At 39.1% G+C, this 21,428-nt stretch overlaps 2 protein-coding genes across 2 annotated transcripts in view; one reads left to right on the forward strand and one right to left on the reverse strand.

The window, feature by feature from the left end:
• Positions 1-5,316, reverse strand: part of DPYD (dihydropyrimidine dehydrogenase) — a 1,058,206-nt gene extending 1,052,890 nt beyond the window's left edge. Inside the window, 1 exon segment of the mRNA XM_043962696.1 lies at positions 4,972-5,316. Coding sequence (XP_043818631.1) covers positions 4,972-5,010 — 39 coding nt within the window. The 5' untranslated portion in view covers positions 5,011-5,316.
• Positions 5,317-9,234: 3,918 nt separating this feature from the next.
• Positions 9,235-9,748, forward strand: LOC122755947 (40S ribosomal protein S19-like). The gene has a single exon (XM_044004914.1). The coding sequence runs from the start codon at positions 9,270-9,272 to the stop codon at positions 9,705-9,707; it is 438 nt and encodes a 145-aa protein (XP_043860849.1). The 5' UTR covers positions 9,235-9,269; the 3' UTR covers positions 9,708-9,748.
• The last annotated feature ends 11,680 nt before the right edge of the window (positions 9,749-21,428 follow it).

Below are 21,428 nucleotides of genomic sequence, written 5' to 3' on the forward strand. Positions count from 1 at the left end.
TTAGCTAAGGAGCATAGTGGATATTGTGCTGGGACTGGAGTCAGGAAGTCCTGAGTTCAAATCTGCCCTTCAACATTTACTTGCTGTATGACCTTGGACAAGTCACTTTATCACTGTTTGTCTCATTTTATTAACTTTAAAATGGGGACAATAATAATTTCTTCCTCCCCTATTTCCCAGGGTAGTTACAAGTTTCAGATAAGATAATATTTGTAAAACACTTAGCATTGTGATTGTTATAAAATAGGCATTACATAAAAGCTAGTTATTATTAATATTGTTATTAGTATTAGCCACCTAGGCTCCAAATATTTGAATTCTTTAACTTTTCCATTTATCTCACAGCCCTCCCCTTCCTACCCAATTAGCTACCTCCAATATATCTTTCACATTCATCCCAGTCTCTCTATTTATACCCCACTATTACCTTACATCAAGCTTTCCACACTTACCAGACTATTCTAATAGCCTCCTGTCTTCTTGATTCCTTTAGTCTTTTCCCCCAATCTCCCATTCTGCTATCTACACAATTATCAAAATAGTCTGCCAAATTCACACACAGATGAACATGTCACTTTCCTGCTCAAAATTCCTCAGTGGATCCCTATTTTCTCTAGAACAAAGCACAAATCCTTAAGTCATATATTGAATGCCTTCTACCACATGGTTGCATCTGCTTTTTTCCCCTTAGCCTTACTCTCCTCCATGTACTTGTACTTCATATTTGAGTCAAACTGCACTATTAGTTGTATCCCAGTCTGAACCTGCAAACTCCAGCCAGCATGAGGATCATCATCTAACCCTAGAGTATGATCATCCTCCTTCAAGGCTCAGTCCAGATACCATCTGAAGACTATAAGATCACTGAGGGCAAGGACTGCGCCACTTTTTTGTATTTGCAAGTGTCTGTTTGAATTGCTTTGATAAGGCATAGTAATGGACTTTAAAGGATGAGCTGGAATTTAACAGGGAGAGGGGGTGTTAGGGGATATTGCAAGAATTATGAGCATGTGTACAGAGGGATACATTCTGGATCCAGAGGAGAAGCACACCAAATCTGTGAGAGTTGTTTGAGAGGAGGCTGGAAATGTGGACTGGCACAAAATTATAGATGTTATTGAAAAACAATGAATGGAAATTGAACTATACTTGAAGGATTTTAAAGGTGTTTCAGCAAAGGAGGAAAAAGGATAGATTGTGTATAATAAGCAATTATTGTTGAAGCCTCAGCTTTGAAATTGATGCATGATCTTATTGAGAAGGAGCTTGGATGTGGCTAGAACATAATAGTAAATCAAATATGCTGACTTTGACCCCTTGCTTTTAATATATATTTGGATCAGATCAGTTATTTCATTGGTATAGGAAATTGCAATATGAAAATCCTCACTTAACAATGGTAGACCACAACCTGCTCTGAAGCAATATCTTAAGACAGTCTAACGAACTGAGGCATTAAGTGATTTGCCCAGGGTCATACAGCTAGTATGTCTCAGAGACATAACTTGAGCCTGCGGCTTCCTAACTCTGAGTCCAGTTCTTTCTTTACTCTGACAGGCAGCATTTTCTAATGATCATTTATTTTAACAAATGTGATGTTCTATAAAATAGTAGTAAAACATAAGGATTTTGGAGATTTTTCTAATGTTGGTGTTGTTCAGTCATTTCAGTCGTGTCCAACTCTTTGTGATCCCATTTGGGGTTTTCTTGGAAAAGATACTAGAGTGGTTTGTTATTTCCTTCTCCAGTTCACTTTCAAAATGAGGAAACTGAGGCAGAGTTAAGTATATGCCCAGGTTCTGACAGCTACTAAATGTCTGAGAGCAGATTTGAACTCAGGACTATGAGTCTTCCTGATTCTAGGGCCTGGAATCTGCACTCTGGAACCATCTTAGTGCCCTGATATTTTGAGGATAGATACTGTTTTTCTCCATTTCTTCATCTATACAGTCTGGCCATCTACATGTCATCCTGACTGCCTCACTGTCTCTCACACCAACCCCCATAATGCAATCTTGTGCCTGGTCCTGTGGATTTTATCTTCACAACATCTCTCATATATGCCACCTTCTCTTTTCTGACACTTCTTTCACCCTTGGGCAGTCCCTCATCATCTCAGTTCTGGACTGCTGTAAAAGTCTTCTGATGGGTGTCTGCCTCAAATTTCTCCACACTATAGTTGATCCTCCATTCATCTGTCAAATTAATCCCCCTAAAGTGAAGTTCTGACTATCTCATACATTCCCCCATACTCAATAAACACTAGGGTATTCCTATCATTTCCAGGGTCAAATATAAAATTGATTTCTCCTTCACAACATACCCCTCAGGGAAGCTAGGTAGTGCAGGGATAGAACATGGGCCCAGGAGTCAGGAGGACCTGAGTTCAAATCCAGACACAGACACTTGACACCTACTAGCTGTGTGACCCTGGGCAAGTCACTTAACCCCAACTGCCTCACAACAAAACCAAACCAAAACAAAAAATAAAACAAAATAAAACATAGCCCTCTCCTACCTTTCTGGTTTTCCTATGTACCTTATATCCTCCACACAAACTCTTCCATCCTATGACACTGTCTGCCTTGCTGTTCCTAGAACAAGTCACTCCATCTCTGAGCTCTAGGCATTTTCTCCAGCTATCCCCCATACCTGAGATGCTCCCCATCATCATCCCTGCCTCCTGGCTATCTTCATGTTCTAGATAAAATACCATATTCTACAGAAAGTTTTACCAATCCTTTCATTGTGCAGATTATTTTCTATTTATCTTGTATATACCATGTTCATACATTGTTATTTTCACATTGTTTCCTCCATTAGACTGTGAGCTCCTAGAAAGCAGGGAGTATTTTATGCCTTTCTTTATATCCCCAGGGCTTAGCACAGTATCTTGCACTTAGTAGGAGCTTAATAAATGCTTCCTGATTGACTCACTGTCTGAATAAAAGTTTAATAAGTAACTATTTAATGGAGTTGAAAAATCACTATTTAACTGAGTTCTATTACCATTCTATAACATTATACTTAATGTTATGGCATAGTTGGGACAATGTGAGATAAAGCTAGTTACATTTGTTTTACTGGCATCTTTCTCCTCAAAGAAATGAAGTAATTGCCTTCAAAGGATTTTGAAAAGGAAGGAAGGAAGAAGGGAGGGAGGGAGAGAGGGAGGAAGAAAGAAAGAAAGAAAGAAAGAAAGAAAGAAAGAAAGAAAGAAAGAAAGGAAGGAAGGAAGGAAGGAAGGAAGGAAGGAAGGAAGGAAGGAAGGAAGGAAGGAAGGAAGGAAGGAAGGAAGGAAGGAAGGAAGGAAGGAAGGAAGGAAGGAAGGAAGGAAGAAAAGAAAGAAGGAAAGAAAGACATTAACCAGAAGATGATAATAAAACACTGCAATAAAGTACCCCCTCCCCTATGACATTCAACTCTGAAGCAGATAACAGTGATGGGTTGCCTTCCCCACAAACCCCCCAAATAAATTATACACAGATGGATTTATTGCTTTGTAAAACATAGGGAACTAGGAAAATAAGTCACAAGTTCTAGTCCTTGAAAGAAAAACAAAACTCTAATAATGAAAAAGGTTGAGTTTTTTTTCCCCCCTGTCACCATGTGATTTAGGATTCTGTCCAAAACAGAGAATATCAAGAAATGAGCTTTCTACAAGATCCACTGTTAAGTAACTAAATGTTACTTTAGGAGGAGTGTCTGGATGGAATAATCCCAATGAGCACCCAGGAGAGACTTGAAGTTTCCCTTAGATACAAGCCGAGATGCAAGTAGAGAATGCAACTGTATTGAAAACAGGTGGCTTAAAAAGTTCTGATTTGTTTTGCATTAAGTATAGAAAAACTATTCCATAGAAGTGACAAAAGAGTTTCGTTTTGCTAGTTCTGAAAGATGAAGAAAAAGGGAAGAATGAGGGGAATAACACCTCTTTCCCTCCTTCCCTCCCTCAAGGAGTAGTAGTATTAGAAATCTAAAGAACCCTGTTTGTCCCAGTCCCTAGATGTCATTAGCATAAACGAGAGTCAATAAAGTCTTGAATTATGACTATTTGAGATTAAAAGGGCTTCCCCTCTCATCAGCAAGTAAAGGTAATAGAAAATGACTACTTCAATACAGTCCATTACCTACTGCATTTATAACGGAATGGATTGGAAGGGGGAAGGAAGGAGGAATGGTGGTGGGAGATGGCTAGGTTTGCCCATGCCCCTCCTTACTGCAGTGTATTCTACAAATCCTGAAATTTTTCCCGAGTTACATTATTCCTTGAGCTATTGAAGCAGCCCAACCCTCCCTTTTATCCTTTCTCCCCAGTCCATCCCACCTTCCACCTTTCCAAAGTGCACGAAGAACAAGGGGAGAGGAGGGAAGTACATCAGCAGCCAGGTCCAGATCCACCACGGAAGTGTGCCTCCACAATTTCTGTGAGCCCCAAGAGGTGGTTGGCTTAGCCCTTCCTCGCATCCCTCTCCTTCCCTCTGCCCGCCTCCCCCACTCCCTTCCTGAGTTTGTCACACAGCTTGCACTGGACCACAGTTCTTGGTTCCGCAAACAACAAAGAATCAAGTGCCAAGCAGATGAAAGCTACACATGTCACTGCCCAGTCTTGAACTTTCATCTCTCTAACTGTCTGGGTCAGTGCCCACGCTGGCTTCCCCATAGCCCTCTGCGGTTTAGCCAACGCACCCCCCCCCCCCCAGATGTGCTGCTGAGTCAAAGTTTTCTGGATCTCTGCTACTTGTTCCATGCTTGCTCTGTCTCTGTCTTTCTTGTCTCTCTGTCTCTGTCTCTTGCTCTCGCTTAAAGATACACGTTTTTGCACGCACACACACACACACACACACACACACACACACACACACACACACACACACACACACACATTCACATACACGCCCCCCAGCCAGTGCCTCCTTCCCGTCTCCAGTTGAGGGGGGAAACCTCTATCCTTGAGCTAGTGCGCTGTACCTCAATGTCCACGGGATCCTTGCTTAGTACTCGAGCCATGGCAGTCGCTCAGAGACAATCCTCCCCCTCCCTTTGGTCCTTGTTCACCCCTCCTGGAAAGCAGCGGCGTCTTCGCCTCCGAAAAGCGAGTGACAGGAAAACTGCGAGGGCAGGGGAAGGAGGAGGAGGCGGAGCGGCAGTCCCAACGGCGACGCCCCCTGTGGGCGGTGCTGCCTGCCCGAGCTCCCTGGCTTGCTCCCGGTGCTGGCTCGCTCACTCGCTTCTCTGCTCTCTCTGCTCTCTGCTCTCTCTGCTCTCTGCTCTCTGCTCTCTGCTCTCTGCTCTCTGCTCTCTGCTCTCTGCTCTCTGCTCTCTCCCAGGGAGTAGCAATCTCGCCTCTCCCGCGGGGCACTCCAGGCCTTGAAAAATAGAGGCATCGGGGGAGGGGTCAGCCTGCCCCCTCCCCGCCCCCGATTCCCGACCTGAGGTCAGCAGGACAGACTGCTGCCAGGGACCGCCTGCAAGTTGTTTGCCTTCTGCAGGTTGGCTGGGGAGTTGGGAGGGAAATGCAGCACCAGATAGGAGCAGAGCTGGGAGGAAGAGTGTTTGCTTGAAAGCTGGGTGAGGCAGAGGTAAGTGGGCGGTGGCAGCCAGGTACGAAGGGTTCCCGCACCCTTCAGGGAAGTCTTCTGTTTTTAAGGAACAACGTGTGCCACCCTCCCTCCTTCACTCCGAAGTCATGGGTCACCCTAAGGGCTCACAATCCCTAACGTCTTCAGTGATTCCTCAAAAATACAGAAGTAGATCTTTATTCATTACTTTAATCAAACAAAGATTTTCAGGGTGGCTGCTTTATGCAAGACATTCTCTTCTGAGGCAGCAGTGATGCAGTAGAAAAAATACCGGTCCTGGGATCAGAAGGCATATCTTTCAAGCTTGGTTCCCAAGCTTGCTAATAAACCGTGTGACTCTGGACAAGTCATTTCCCTTCCTTACCCTCATCAACAACTATTTATTAGATGCCTATTGTGTGCCAGGCACCGGGGTAGGACATGGGAATGCAGAAATAGAAATTAAACAATCCTTGACTTCAAGGAGCTTATATTATTTGGAGGGGGAAAACAACACGTGACCTACTGCCCAAGGGGCTGCCATTCCTTCCAGGGGATCTTACCCTGAACTAATAGGGCCCAATGCAGGCTAAATCCTAAAAGTGCTGACTCAACAGAGGAACACAGGCTTTTCCTCCACTCTCTGGATCATGCTGCCACCACTTGCAAGTGGAATCCCAGAAATACAAGGAAAATTTCTAAAGTAAAACTTAAACTTCCCCCAAAGAGATTCAACAGGACTTCCAGGAAAGGCATTCAATATAGGTACCTGGTATAAAATAACTACTTAATTCCTTCAACAACAGAAAGAACTGATGCACAAAAGATGCTTAAAGGAAAAGTAACAAACACTTAAAATGTTAAGCAGTAACCCATCACCATCATTATTATAATACCCCTGAAAGATAAAGGTACTTTGGGGACTGGTTAAGAAATAATTTGAGATGTATGGAATATTCAGGGAAAAATAGCAACTCTGGTATGAGGGCTTGTCAAGCCCTTTCCAGTGTTGTTCATTCACCTTCTGTGTACACCTTTCCATCCAACTCTTATTTGTAGCTCCAAGAAGCTATAGTATATCCAGTGGTCTCACCCTAGTTACACTATCTCAGCAGATGTACAAAGCCAGGTTGAAAGTAACCCATCAGGCCTCAGATCAGTTGATGAGTTAGGGAGATATCTACCCCAAGCATGTGAAGACTTCCCCTGGCAGAATAGGCAGATGAGAACAATTTATTCCAACAGTCACGAAGGCAACTGAAGGAAGCACTGTGCAGCCCTTAGAGCTTGGTCATTCATCAAAAACACCAAGGTCATCCATCCTGACTTTTGTCTCACCACTGGACTTTTATGATTCAGGAAGAGATAGTGAGGCTTATAACTTTGGGCAACTCTGCCTCACTTAAATCCAATTCATGCAAAGGTCAATACATCACTGCTGATATCATTAGTCCTCTTTGAAAAGGAAGGATCAACAACAACAAGGCATAATTCATTTTCAACTCAGACCTTTGACTAGTTAGCTAATAAAGTATTGATCTCCTGGTTACACAAGCAGCCTTCCTTTGGCCCTTGTGATTCTGGATAATCCTATATACGGTCATCTCCTTTGAGAAGAAGTGTTGTTGTAGGAAGCAACTCTAACTTGACAGAAAGGACCTTAAACTCAGGAAGTATCCATAAAGGATGAAAATATCCATAACTCAGTAGCATTGTTTACCAACTTATACTCAGAAAGAAATACAAAGCAAAAGAGTACTTGAGGTTCAATCCCAGGCTTTCCTGAAGCAGAGCTAAAATTCCAAGGGAGAACTGGTAGAGACCTAAGATATCCAACTGAACAGAAAAAGACTGGAGATGTCCTTCAACCTTTATAGCATTCATAGGGTTGTAAAATCTTCTTTACTCTATAATTAATTATCTTCTATTCCACCTCAGTTATGAAGATCAAGAGATCAATCATGAGACTTTGGGTAATGCAAGGGACCAGAGCACATGTCCCTCGGTTAGTGGTCAGAATGTATATCCAACTCTTTGGAAAATTCTCTAATCCAACCTAACAAAACACAATACAAAATACAAAAAAATGCAAAATAGATGTAATTTGACAGCTTTGGAGGAGGAAGGTTTAATCTGGAAAGTCACATATGAGATGGGTCTTGAAGGAAACTAGTGATTTGAAGAAGCAGAGTTGAATAAGGAGTCTATTTCAAGAACAGAACTCATGTAAAAATTGTTAACCAATGTAAAATTGAAAGCCTTGCATGAGGAATAGTAAAATATCACTTTCATTGACCTAAAGAGTATATTAAGGAAAAATGTGTAATTAGGCTAGGAAGATAGGTTGACATTATATTGTCCATTATTTTTGCTTCTAGAAGTGATAGAAAGCTACTAGAGTTTGTTGAGGAGGGGAGAGGTGAAGTAAGATATGCACTTTGAGAACTATATGAAGAATAGATTGAAATGGGGAGAATCATGTGTCAAGGAGAATGTTGAGGTTATTGCATTAGTCTATGTGAGAGATAATGAGGACCCAAACTAAAGTAGTTGCTATTTGGATGAAGAGAAAGGGGTGGATTTGAGAGCCGATGTAGCACTATAGAAATGGGAAGATTTTGCAAGTGATTGGAAAGTGTGATATGAACTAGAATGAGAAGCTGAGGATGACATTAAGACTGTGAATTTGGGTAACTGATTAGACAGTGATGAAATTTACTACTTTGGAAGATGGTGGATTTGATGGGAAAGGTAATGAATTCTGTTTTAGGACATGTTGAGTTTGATAAGTGTATGGGACACCCAGATCAAAATGTGTAACATGCAGTTGATGTGGAACTGAAGGTCAAGAGAAAAACGAAGGCTAGCTATAGATCTGGGAGACATCTGCATAAAGATGATAATTAAAATCATAGGAGTCTATGGGGTCACTGAGAAATAATATAAAGAGAGAAGCAAAGAGGACCAAAAACAGAGTCCTACTGAGGAATCTGAGGGGGAAAAACAAATAGAAAAACAACAATCAAACAAGCAGGAAGAGGAAGAAAGACACACACAGAGGAAGAGAGAGGGGAAGAGAGAGGGAGAAAGGGGGGAGAGAGAGAGAGAGAGAGAGAGAGAGAGAGAGAGAGAGAGAGAGAGAGAGAGAGAGAGAGAGAGAGATCTGTTTAAAATCCCAGAGAAGAGAATATCAAGAAGGAGAGGGTGGCCAACATGATGCAGAGTGGTAAAGAAAGATGGCTGGGAAGATGGTGGTGCTCTCTAAAACACATCCCATATATCCTGTGGTTTCTGGTAGGTGCAGAATAGCTTTGTGTTATTTAAATTGTCCTACATGACAAAGAGAAAGCATCTAAGAGAAGAGTAAATGGGGGAAAAAGATATTAGGGAAAGATGTGTGAATGATGTTAGATGAGGATGAGGGGAGAAAAGAGAACTCTTGGTGAATCCCTTCAATTTTCTTCTGTGAAATACGAGACAAAAATTTTAGCTGACCTCCATGGGAGGGTTAGGAACATAAATGTATACTGGCCATAAACTGCAGTTTTGAGAGGAGGATGGTGAACAGTACACCAACAACTGAGAGTTCATAAGCAGTGAAATGGGTCATGTAAAAGGGAATGGAATTAGCTAACCACAGAGCAGTGAGTCAAAGCAGAGAGTATCGGTTTCCCCCTTTCCCCTGGCTGGCCGCGCGGAGCCCGCACGATGCCCGGAGTCACGGTGAAGGACGTGAACCAGCAGGAGTTCGTCCGGGCCCTGGCTGCCTTCCTGAAAAAGTCCGGGAAGCTGAAAGTCCCCGAATGGGTGGACACGGTCAAGCTGGCCAAGCACAAGGAGCTGGCGCCCTATGACGAGAACTGGTTCTACACGCGCGCTGCCTCCACCGCCTGCCACTTGTACCTCCGAGGCGGGGCGGGGGTGGGATCCATGACCAAGATTTACGGCGGGCGCCAGCGCAACAGTGTCATGCCCAGTCACTTCAGCAGAGGTTCCAAGAGCGTGGCCAGGAGGGTCCTGCAGGCCCTGGAAGGCCTCAAGATGGTGGAGAAGGACCAGGATGGGGGCCGGAAGCTGACACCTCAGGGACAGAGAGACCTGGACAGAATCGCCGGACAGGTGGCTGCTGCCAACAAGAAACATTAGGACAGACCACACCGGATTCACTAATAAATTGCCTTGTTCATTAAAAAAAAAAAAGCAGAGAGTATCAATGATTGGAAAGAGGTCTGTAGAGGGACCAATTAAGATTGTCCCTTAAGGTTTAATCTTTTGGCAGGCGGTGATGTGTTCTGTGAGAGATACACCTAGAAGTAGGCGAAAACCGATAGAATTATAGGAGCTAGGACAGGAGGTGGAAAGTTCCTGTTTGTTCATATTTAGGCCATAATATCTCTCATCTGAGCATTATGATAGCCTTTTAATTGGTTCCCCTGACTTAGGTATCTCCTATCCTCCTCGGAGCCATCAAAGTGATTCTCCCCAAGTGTAGGTATGACCATATTACTTCCTTCCCTCAAAAAAAAAAAAAAATAGGAGAACCTGACTTATCTCCAGGTTCAATTATTAAGTCTTCAGTTTGGTAGTTGAAACTCTTCACAATCTGGCCATTTTCCTATCTTTCTCATATTCTTAAATTCTAGTCCCCTTTTCATATAGCACGCAATCCCTCTCCATATCTTTGTACTAGCTGTTTCTGGAATGATCTCCCCCTCTATTTCAAATTCTTGGAATATTTGGATTCCCTTAAGATTTCATTCAAGCACCATGTCCCCCAGAAGGCCTTACTGGTTCCATCAGCTGTTATTGCTATCCCCACTAATATTATCTTCCATCTATTTTACATTTTTCTTGTTATAATTGATATATTATATCCATCATTAAAATGCAAGTCATTTGAGGTTAAGCACTGGTTTTCTTTTGCTTTTTGGGGGTTTTTGTTTGTTTGTTTTTAAATTCCCAATACTTAGCACAGTCTGGCAAGTAGCAAGTGTTTAATAAAGCCTTGCTGATTCCATCATGGAGGAAAATGACACATTCAAATATTAAAATATCTATACATGTATACACTTCAACATATTGTTTGATCTTTTGTGGAAATCTTCTGGCACTATTGAGGACATTTTATAGTATTACAGGGCTACTATCTTTCTGACATTATACTTCCCATTCCCTTCATTCCTTTCCAAACTGCTTTAGATATTTATTTATTCTTTCAGATGTCTGACCCATTCTTTCATATTCAGCTTTTTTTTCTTATCATACTTAGCTGTTCTTCCTTTGTGGGGATAGTAACTCTCTCTCTCTCTCTCTCTCTATAGATAGATAGATAGATAGATAGATAGATAGATAGATAGATACACACACCACACATACACACACATACACACACATATACATACATACATACACACACATATGTATACACACACACATATATATACATATTTTAACTTTTTTGCAGGGCAATGAGGGTTAAGTGACTTGCCCAGGGTCACACAGCTAGTAAATATCAAGTGTCTGAGGCTGGATTTTAACTCAGGTCCCCCTGAATCCACTGAACCACCTAGCTGCCCCATTACCATATATTTTAAATAATATTTATAGCATCTATCAATAACATATGTTCCCTAACTTTTTTTGAAGTAGGGTCACATTCTTACAATCTCTTAATTATTTTTCCCAACTTTTAAAGCTAGAAGTCTATTGTTTACTTCCTGCATTTGCAATCACAACATTTACAGCCTTTAGTAAATAGCTTATTTTTTTTTTTTAGGCAATGGGGGTTAAGTGACTTGCCCAGGGTCACACAGCTAGTAAGTGTCAAGTGTCTCAGGCCAGATTTGAACTCAGGTACTCCTGAATCCAGGGTCAGTGCTTTAACCACTGCGCCATCTAGCTGCCCCCTAGTAATCAGTTTATTGAGGGCATCTAAATACTTAGTTCTCCCCAGATAACAGAATCAAACCCACTCAGCTTAGGTTAGCTCAGACATGCTTCTAGTAATCTATGTTGGAAAATCACTATAAATTCATGAACACAACTCTACACGTGGTATTTGGGTCTCTGAGAAACAAGGCACAAACCTTTCCAAAACTGAAATCATTTTCCTTCTTAAAATATGCCTTCCTACTTAACTTCTCCATTGCTGTTAACAGTATCTGCATACTTTAAGGCTTCTATGTTCCAAACCTTACAGCCATCTTTGATTCTTCTCTCTTACTCCATGCATCCAATTATTTGTGAATTGAAGTCAACAAGCATTATCTTACCACCTACTATATTCCAGGCCCTGGACAAAGTACTGGGGATACAAAAGGGAAATAAAAAGTCTATATTCTATAGCATCTCACAGTTTAATGGATGAGAAAATTGAGTACAGATAAAATGTATACGTAACAACATAAATTGTGTGCAAAATAAAATGTATATGTAACAAATGGAAGATAATCAATACTTGAAAAGCACTAGCCTTAAGGGATATAGGCAAAGGGTAAGTGTAGAAAGTGAGATTTGGACTGGAACATGAAAGAAGCAACGGAAATCAGGAGTTGGAGATGAGGAGGAAGATAATTCTAGTGGGGGGGGGACAAATATCCACCATCTGGAGGAGTATTTAGTTTGAGGAACAGCAAAATGACCAGTGTTACTGAATGACAGTTTTGGCAAAAAAGAAGAGGAAGAAGGCACAAAAAGATTATGGAGGTAAGAAGGGGCCTGGTTATGAAAGGTACTGAATGCCAGAGGATTTTAGATTTGATCATGGAAATCATAGGGAGCCCCTGGCATTTATTGAATAAGAAAGTGACATAGTTGCATTCCTATTGTTTTGATTTCTATATCTCCCCATTCCATCTACTCTTTTCTACTACCACTGCCACCACCCCAGGTCATCTGCATTTGATTTCACCTGGTTAGTTCCAAGTATCTAACTTAGCTCCATGCCTTCATTCTCCCTACTCTAACCCATCAATGGATATGCCAGAACAATGATTTAAGAGTATGTAGAAAAGTTCAGAGATTAATCTCCTTGTTATTCTAGTTGTTTAAAAGATGTCAAGATAAACCAAAAGTAAAGTGACTTCCAAAACCATAAAACAATAAAACCACAATCCAGGAATTTTCCAAGTGGTATTTTTAAACAGTCATTAAAGCTGATGCTAACATTAACTGAGTCCACAGTCCAGTTGACAAGGAACCAACATGGTTAAGATATAGAACAATAGATTTTGAACCATGAAATAAACAAGATTTACCTCGCTTCAGTGCTGCAGATTTTATGCTAGCTTTTATCTGGTGCCTCTACATATATATTCTAGATGTCACAGAATACACACATTGTTTTTGCCTAAGTTATCTTCCTGATGCCAAACCCTCTTCATGAGCCTATAAGGTGTTCAGTAGGACTCTAACCTGCCTTTTCAGTCTTTTAATAAATTCTTATACTCCATGTAATCTGTTGTCCAAGAAACTGGGTTGAACTCGTTTCTAAAATTTTCCCTGCCCTTTTCCAACTCCATGTCAGAAACTGAACTTTAACATTTAACTCAGAGATGAAAACCAATCTTCTGAAAAACATGGAGCCAAGTTAGATACTTGGAACTAACCAGATAACTCACGTCATCTCTAACTCCTAAAATGTACTTCCTATTGAAATCTTCCTCCTTTCAGCAAGACTAAGATCATGAACATGCATTTCTCTTTTCTTTTTTCTTTGTTCTTTTTTTTTTTTTTTTGGCGAGGCAATTGGGGTTAAGTGACTTGCCCAGGGTCACACAGCTAGTAACTGTTAAGTGTCTGAGACCAGATTTGAACTCAGGTTCTCCTGACTCTAGGGCCGGTGCTCTATCCACTGTGCCACCTAGCTGCCCCCATGCATTTCTTTTAAACATATTCCACAGTCGGGTTAACTTGGGATCTTTGGGGTTTGGAAAAGTTTGAAATGCATCTTCAAATCACTAAAAATTTAATTAAGTGCCTACCATGAGCCAAGCACTGTGCTAGTTGGTAGAGATACAAAGAGAAAAACAAAATTGTTCCCATATATATGTAAAATGCTAGTATTCTACTGAGAAGAAATAGAATATCCACAAATAAGGAAATTCACAATACATGCAAATAATTTTTAAGGAATAGAGCCTGAGTGACTGGGGGAATCTGATTATACCCAACAGCATATATTCTCCCAACTGTTTCTTTTCAAGTAGATGAGTAAATGTTTTATACATAGAAAATTGAAATATACATTGATCATTCTAGGAAAATTTTAGCTCAGACCAGTATGTGAATCAGAGGGGGAATTAACTCAATAAAATAATGACTTCGCATTAAAAACTTATCTCTAATAATTTCTAATGGTATATCATACACAGAAAAGAAATGAACAAGGCTGTTTCAGAAGAAAGAACAAACACATGCACATGTGCACACACATATACAGAATTGGAAAGAGAGGCTTCAACTTACAGGGCAAGCACCTTCCAGAAAATAAGACAGAGTAAGAAAGGGTTTGTTTTTTTTTTGAATATTCCCCTTTGATCATTCTTAGTGGGCTAATTGTTGAATTTTAGATAGAAAAAAAAAACATTTCTGAGGCTTTCTACTCTCTGTTTGCAATCAAGAGTAGTGAGTCTATTTTTTAAAAATCAGCTTTCTTTACTGAATCAAGAACTCAGAGAGAAGAAAGCAAAAAATAGGCATGCACAAACACACATGACACATGCAGAGTCAATGTTTATTAAGCACCTCCTATGTACCAGGCGCTATGCTAAGCATTAGGAATACAAAGAAAGATAAGAAAGGGCTTCTGCCTTCAAGGAGTTCACAGTCTAATGCATGAAACAACCTGAAAACAATGAAGTACAAAGAGGCTTCAGGCAGGATAGATTTAGAAATAGTCAACAAAGGGAAAGCATTAGAATGTAGGGGAGTCAGGAAAGACTTACTCTAGAAGGCTGGATTTTAGCTGGGACTTGAAGGAAGACAGGAAGTAGAGATGAGGAGGAAGGCATACCAGACTTCTGGGACATTCTAAGAAAATGCCTAGACTAGAGAGATGTGTTCTTTTCTATGAGGAACAGCAAAGAGGTCAGTGTCACTCCATCACAGAAAATGTAGGAAGGGGAGGTGTAAGGTGTAAGAAAATTGTAAAGGAGTGAGGGTGGTTCTGAAGAGTTTTGAACACCAAACAGAGGCATTTATATTTCATCCTGCTTGTCATAGAGAGCTGCTGGATCTTTCTGAGAGGGTCGCAGTGACATGGTCAGATCTACACTTTTGGAACATCAATTTGATATCAAAGTACAGGATGAACTGGAGTGAGGAGAGACTTATGTAAAGGGGCCCAACTGGCAGGCTATTGCAGTTATCCAGGCAAGAGATGATAAGGGCCTGTACCTGTTGATGGCATTGTCAGAGGAGAAAGGCTACATATGCAAGAATTCTTAAGAAAGTAAAATCACAGCCCTTTGCACCTAAGGAAAGAGAGGGGGTAGGTGGAAGAGAGAAGGCCCTAAATACATAAATCCATCCCAATTTCTCAAAAAAAGTGATCTCCTGCAGGGGTAGCTAGGTGGCTCAGTGGATAAAGCACCAGCCCTGGATTCAGGAGGACCTGAGTTCAAATATGGTTTCAGACACTTGACACTTACTAGCTATGTGACCCTGGGCAAGTCACTTAACCCTCACTGCCCCACAAAAACAAACAAACAAACAAAAAAGTGATATCCAACATAATGAGCATGTGACCCTCTAAAAGTTACTTAGCCTCTCATTGCCCAGGCAAATCTCTAATTTTATTAATTGCAGCCAAAAATAAATAAGTAAACAAATGACTGCATAAATAAACAAACAAATAAATAAATGAATGAATTGAGAGAGAGAGAGAGAGAGAGAGAGAGAGAGATAAAAAATAATTGCAGCATAAGCACTGACATTCATTGGCAGAGCAAGTTTCTTCAGGTATTCTCTATGTTTAAAACAAACACAGTTTCAGGTTTGGCTTTTTTAAAAGTGGCATCAGCAAAAAGGAAGGAAAGTGTAGCACCTAGCCTAAAACAGAATAAAACAACAAAAACCCTGTTTCTACCCTTTGTTCTGTGTGTGTGTATGTGTATATACACACATACACACACACATATATATACACACACACATACACACATATATACATCTGTATATATGTGTGTATACATATATACACACTATATATATATATATATATATACACACTATATATATATATATATATATATATATATATACACACTATATATATACCCACAACGTATATTTATTAATTAATTAATTTGTTTGTTTTTGCAGGACAATGAGTGTTAAATGGCTTGCCCAGGGTCACACAGCTAGTAAGCGTCAAGTGTCTGAAGTTGGATTTGAACTCAGGTCCTCCTGAATCCAGGACTGGTGTTTTATCCATCTAGCCGCCCCCTGTTGTATGTATTTCAGACTGAGGATAGCATAGATTGCATCATTACTTTCCCAAGGTAGAGAGAGATGTATATAGAACTATTCTCTGGTCTAGCATATCTTTCTATTTCAGTCTTTCTGTGCTTGCAAACATTTGTTTCTTCTTGACATAGACAAATTAGTTGCACGAAAGATCATTATAAAACACTTAGTTATCTTTTTCAAGGACCAACCTGATTCACTGTGGAAGGGGGAGGAGTGGGTGGTTAGCAGGGAGAACACCTGCTGGGGCTAGCTATAGATTGTGTTCTTCTAATCCTAGCCTGGGAATTATAGATTGATCCGGTATGGCTTTTTTTCTGGGCCCAGATTCTTTGAATACTGTTTTAAACCCTGGTGAAATGTGAATTGGTGAATTGTTATTTCATAGAATATGTCTTCATTAGTGAAAGAGTGTGGTATACTAGATAGAGGGTTGGTCTTGAAATAAAAAAAAGATATGGATTTAAATCCTGTCCCTGATATAGTCTGACGTTGTGATCCTGGGAAAGTCACTTAAACTCTCACTGCTCTAGGCACTTCTCTAAGATAACAACTTGCAGAAAAAGTACTGGTTGGAATTGAAAAGGGGAGTTTTATCATCTAGAGTTCTTTATACCAATGAAATCACAGACCTTATCCTCATCAGTTCTTTTCTGTCAGCATCCTAACTAGGAACTGTAATAGCCAGGCACTTGTCAGAGGCTACCCCTTTAAGGGAGAAGAAGCAATGGATGCTTCAGAAAATTCTAACTGCCACCTTTGCCTGGGCATATTTCCAATCCACCCCAGTGATCCAGTACATCTCCTTGGAACCAAATCAGCATTTAGATGCAGCTCACAAAAACCTTGTGAAGACTTGATTGTGTCCTTCCTAAGCATTCAAGAGAGTTGTTGATGTCCTATACTCTTGAAGAAGACCATGACATCTGGAGGTGATTTCATGACTTGCGATGAATTGGATTTAAGTGAGGCAGGGCAATGCAAAGTCACCAGCCTCACACTCTCCTCCAGAACCATCTGGCAAGATATGAATCAGGATGACTGGAGATGGCCCCAGATATTTGAGGCAATCAGGTTAAGTGATTTGCCCAGGGTCACATGGCTAACAGTGTCAAGTATCTGAGACTAGATTTGAACTTGGGCTCTCCTGACTCCAGGGCCAGTGCTTTATCTACTGTACCCTAAGCATTCAAGGAAGCAATATGCTAACAATCTACTTCAAGGTCATTTGTATTTATTCTCCTCCTGAACTAGACATTCTTGATTCCCCCTCCCCAATCCTCTGGTCACAAGTATTTTCTCCCACTTCTAAATGTAGAATTTTGCTTATATCTCTCTATATGACCCTTTTAATGATCATTTCTATAACTGGTGTTTCTGTCCCTGCCCTACTAGATTGTTAGCTCCCTGAGGGCAGATATCATTTCATATTCATAATAATTATGTCCATAATAGGAGTTTCTGTCTCTGTCCTATTAGACTATTAGTCCCTTGAGGGCAGATATCATTTTATACTCATCTTTATATCTCTACTGCCTAGCATAGTGCAAAGCACTTAGTGTTGTGATTGAAATTAAGGTAAGCTGAGGCATAAAGCTCCAAGAATGTTCAATTTATTGGCAAGGCTAGCAGTTATCAATAAAAGGAGTCTTTAGCTCCTTGGCAAGCTAAAAGACCAGGAATGAGGGCAGATGGATCATTTTTACAGATAAAAAGAGGAGTATCCAAAAAAAAAATAGAAGCCAGCATCGTAGATTGATAAAACAATATGATTGGTTGCAAAGTCTGAAGCATCACAGGCAATGGGGACGATATGATTGGCTGGAAAGTGTGAATGTAGGCTAGCAACAACCCTTCCTTCCATCTAGGAAATTCTGATGAATTTAGTCCACCTGCAAGAATAACTAATGGTATATAGAAAACAGATTTCTTCTAATTGTACAAGGAGAGCTAGTGGTAAAGAGATAACGAACGGGTTTTCTTTTAATTAAAGTGATTTACACAGAAACTGAACTTTTAAATTTAACTAAGAGAAGAAAACCAATCTTTTGAACTCAGGAACTTCTGAACTTAACTCAGAGACAAAGAAAACTGATTTAGGCAGCTATACAAGATGTCAGCAGTGATACAGAATAGAATCAATTACAAAATAATTGTCAAAATAATCAATTTAATGTTATCAATTTTAAGTACTTAGTAATTGTTGAAATATGTATAATAATAATTGTCCAAATTAAATTGGTCAAGTTTTCCATTTACTACTGTCTTCTACTTCTACAACCACCTCCTTTTACTACCACCACCACTCAAAAAAGAAAACACTTCCTTTTGCTTCCAGGATAATTGTTGAAATCTAAAGTTCTAATGAGTAGCTCCTTCTAACCATAGTGGACCCTTCCTTATTCTATATTCACAATGTATCATAGGTATTCCTTATGGTGTCCAAATTTTTCTTAGCTATAATTATCACACTCCTACATTTTATTAGATCAAATTATAATAGGAATTTGTTATTTAGTTCACATTCCTCAATAAATTCACATAGGTTGAATGCCTCAAGATTATTTCCCAATATTACATTTCATGGTGAATGTTGATAAAAATTCATTACAGAGAAGAATATCATGGTAAATATTTGTGACCTTTGCAAAGTTATGTTCTTCAAAGAGAGCTAACAATTAATAACTATGCCACTGATAATTTGTTTTACCTGAAAATCATATCTCCAAAGTAGAATCATTAAAAAAATGCAACAAAATTGTATCTGTAAATAACTCAAATTGGTTAAATCCTAAAACATTAAATAAAGGCTAAAAAATATAAAAAGTATAAAGGATGTTAGTATTTGCTAAGCTGTTCTCCCATCTGGAAGCATTGTCTAAACAACAGGTCCAGTCATAATGCACATGTCCTTCAAAATAATCCTTTAAAATATAACTATGGACAAATTCACAATAATTTATATTATCATTTATTCATTGATTTATGGAGATGCACACCATCATTATTAATTGGGGCAGAACCACCAATGATGAACCAGCTTAACTTTTATGCCCCCCAAAGCTCTTTGATAATTACTAAATTCAGTGTAGCAATAACAAATTATGAACATATGGTATATAATATTTGTGTTTCCCTGACTGTAAACATAGATGTTGAAAATGTCATAACTGTCCTGTTCAGAAACTTTCAATGATTTCCCCATTTGTTATTGCAATCAGTATTTTCATTCCTTTATGAGTTCATATTACTGCTTTGTTCTCACTGAGTTACTAGCATGGTATCTTAAGGTTTGCCCAGGTAAGTTTTACTGAAATAAAATACTACTATTTTGAAATCCTATTTGTGTGTGTGTGTGTATCTGTTTTCCTTTTGTCAATACAATTTTCTTTCTCAAAAAACAGGACAATTACATTCAATGTATCTCCACTCTCAGATAATCCTCATTCTAAAAATGGCTGCATTGAGGCATATTCAAGTATTTAATGGAAGTCTCTTGATATTTCTACATAGAAAAAAAAAATCTTGCTCATCCTGTAGCAAAGAAAAGAAAGGGCAGTGGCCAGTGATGTTGTGATCCTAATAGCCTAAGGGGCCATAATAAGGTGGGAATTTGTGGGATTATTAAAGTACCATGACTGATTATTCAGAGATTTAAATTTCATAAATGGAATCAATAGCCTGGGAAAAGTTATAATTGCTTATGTACAGAGCAGAATAATTTGCTCTATAGTTTTTAGTTTTAATGATTTCTTGAATGATGTGTTGCAGGCTCTCTTTCTTTATATTTGGAGTTCACAGCAAAGGCCTTCATTTTATGGCACTTGACTGAGCTAAATTTGACACTACCCACACCATTTATAATGACCAATAAAACTGCCTTTTTAGAAAATGCAGAAATAAAAGAAACACTTTCAAAAACAAGACTGTCCTTGACACAAAAAGCTTTCTGGACTATAGCATCAGCTGGACACAGGAAATGCATACTAAATATTATTTTCAGATTAATTCAAATTTATCAATCTCTTTTCTGAATGTCTAAGGTTATGCTAATATCCTTATAGATTCAATGGTGTGAAATGTCCTTTCCTGAGCCAAGATGGATGCAGGGGAGAGACAGTGACAATCTGCGAGTCAAGATCTAAAAAGATCTTATCTTTGAGCTAAGAACATTGGACTGAATGTACTAAGATGAACTAAAAGGAACACCTTATATAAAGGCTAAGGAAAAGGTAATCTTACTTACAGCACCAGAACATAAAACTACTTATTCTTCCACCCATGGCCAAGCAAAATCAATCAGTTTTGATGGAGGAGATCTGAATATGTGCCCTATGATATACAATTTGTCACTATGAATATATTTTTAATGGGAAAGCTGATCCTAAGCAAAATGGACTAATTCACTGGATAGATAGATAGATAGATAGATAGATAGATAGATAGATAGATAGATAGATAGATAGATAGATAGATAGATAGACAGACTGACTCTACCAATGAAACTACCAATTACAGAATTAACAGAAAAATAATACAGTTTATTTAGGGGAATAAAATATCTAGAACCTCAGAGGAAATAATTGGGGAAGAGTAGGAATAAAAGAGACATAGCCTTACCAGATCACAAAGTATTTATAAAGACTTAAGAATAAAAACTATTTTATACCTGTTTTTTTATTATTATTATTATTATTATTATTATTATTATTATTATTATTATTAGCAGGGCAATGAGGGTTAAGTGACTTGCCCACGGTCACATGGCTAGTGTCAAGTGTCTGAGGCTGGATTTGAACTTGGGTCCTTCTGAATCCAGGGCCAGTGCTTTATCCACTGCGCCACCTAGCTGCCCCCCTTATTATTATTATTATTATTATTATTATTATTATTATTGCAGTATACTTGTTATAAATAGAAAGGTATACCCATGGAATAAAATATATAAATAGGATAAAAAAATAAATACAGCAGTTTAGTATGGGAAAAACCCAAGAACAAAATTACTTGGTGGTGGCCCTTACCTATGAGATTATCTTTTATCTACTCTCTATATATTTGTTGCTAATTATTTACACATTTTCTTCCCATTAGAATTTGAGTTCTATTAGGTTCAGAGCTATTTTTTCCTTTCTTTTATATTCCCACTACTTAGCCCAATGCATGGTACATGGTACACACTTGTAAAATTTTTACTTCCTGACTGAATTATTGCAAGAGGAAGGATTACCTTTTCAACAGGCCTGGGAAAACTAAAAAGTATTTTGGCAAAAATTAGATTAAGACTATCACTTTACATTGTCTACTATAATGATCTGGCAATGGATATTCTACTTAAAATATGAAAAGTAATATCATTTATATAAATATGAATATATAGAAAAGAAATTTTCTTAAGTA

This window comes from Dromiciops gliroides, chromosome 4, assembly GCF_019393635.1.
Source record: "Dromiciops gliroides isolate mDroGli1 chromosome 4, mDroGli1.pri, whole genome shotgun sequence".
Lineage (NCBI taxonomy): Eukaryota > Metazoa > Chordata > Mammalia > Microbiotheria > Microbiotheriidae > Dromiciops > Dromiciops gliroides.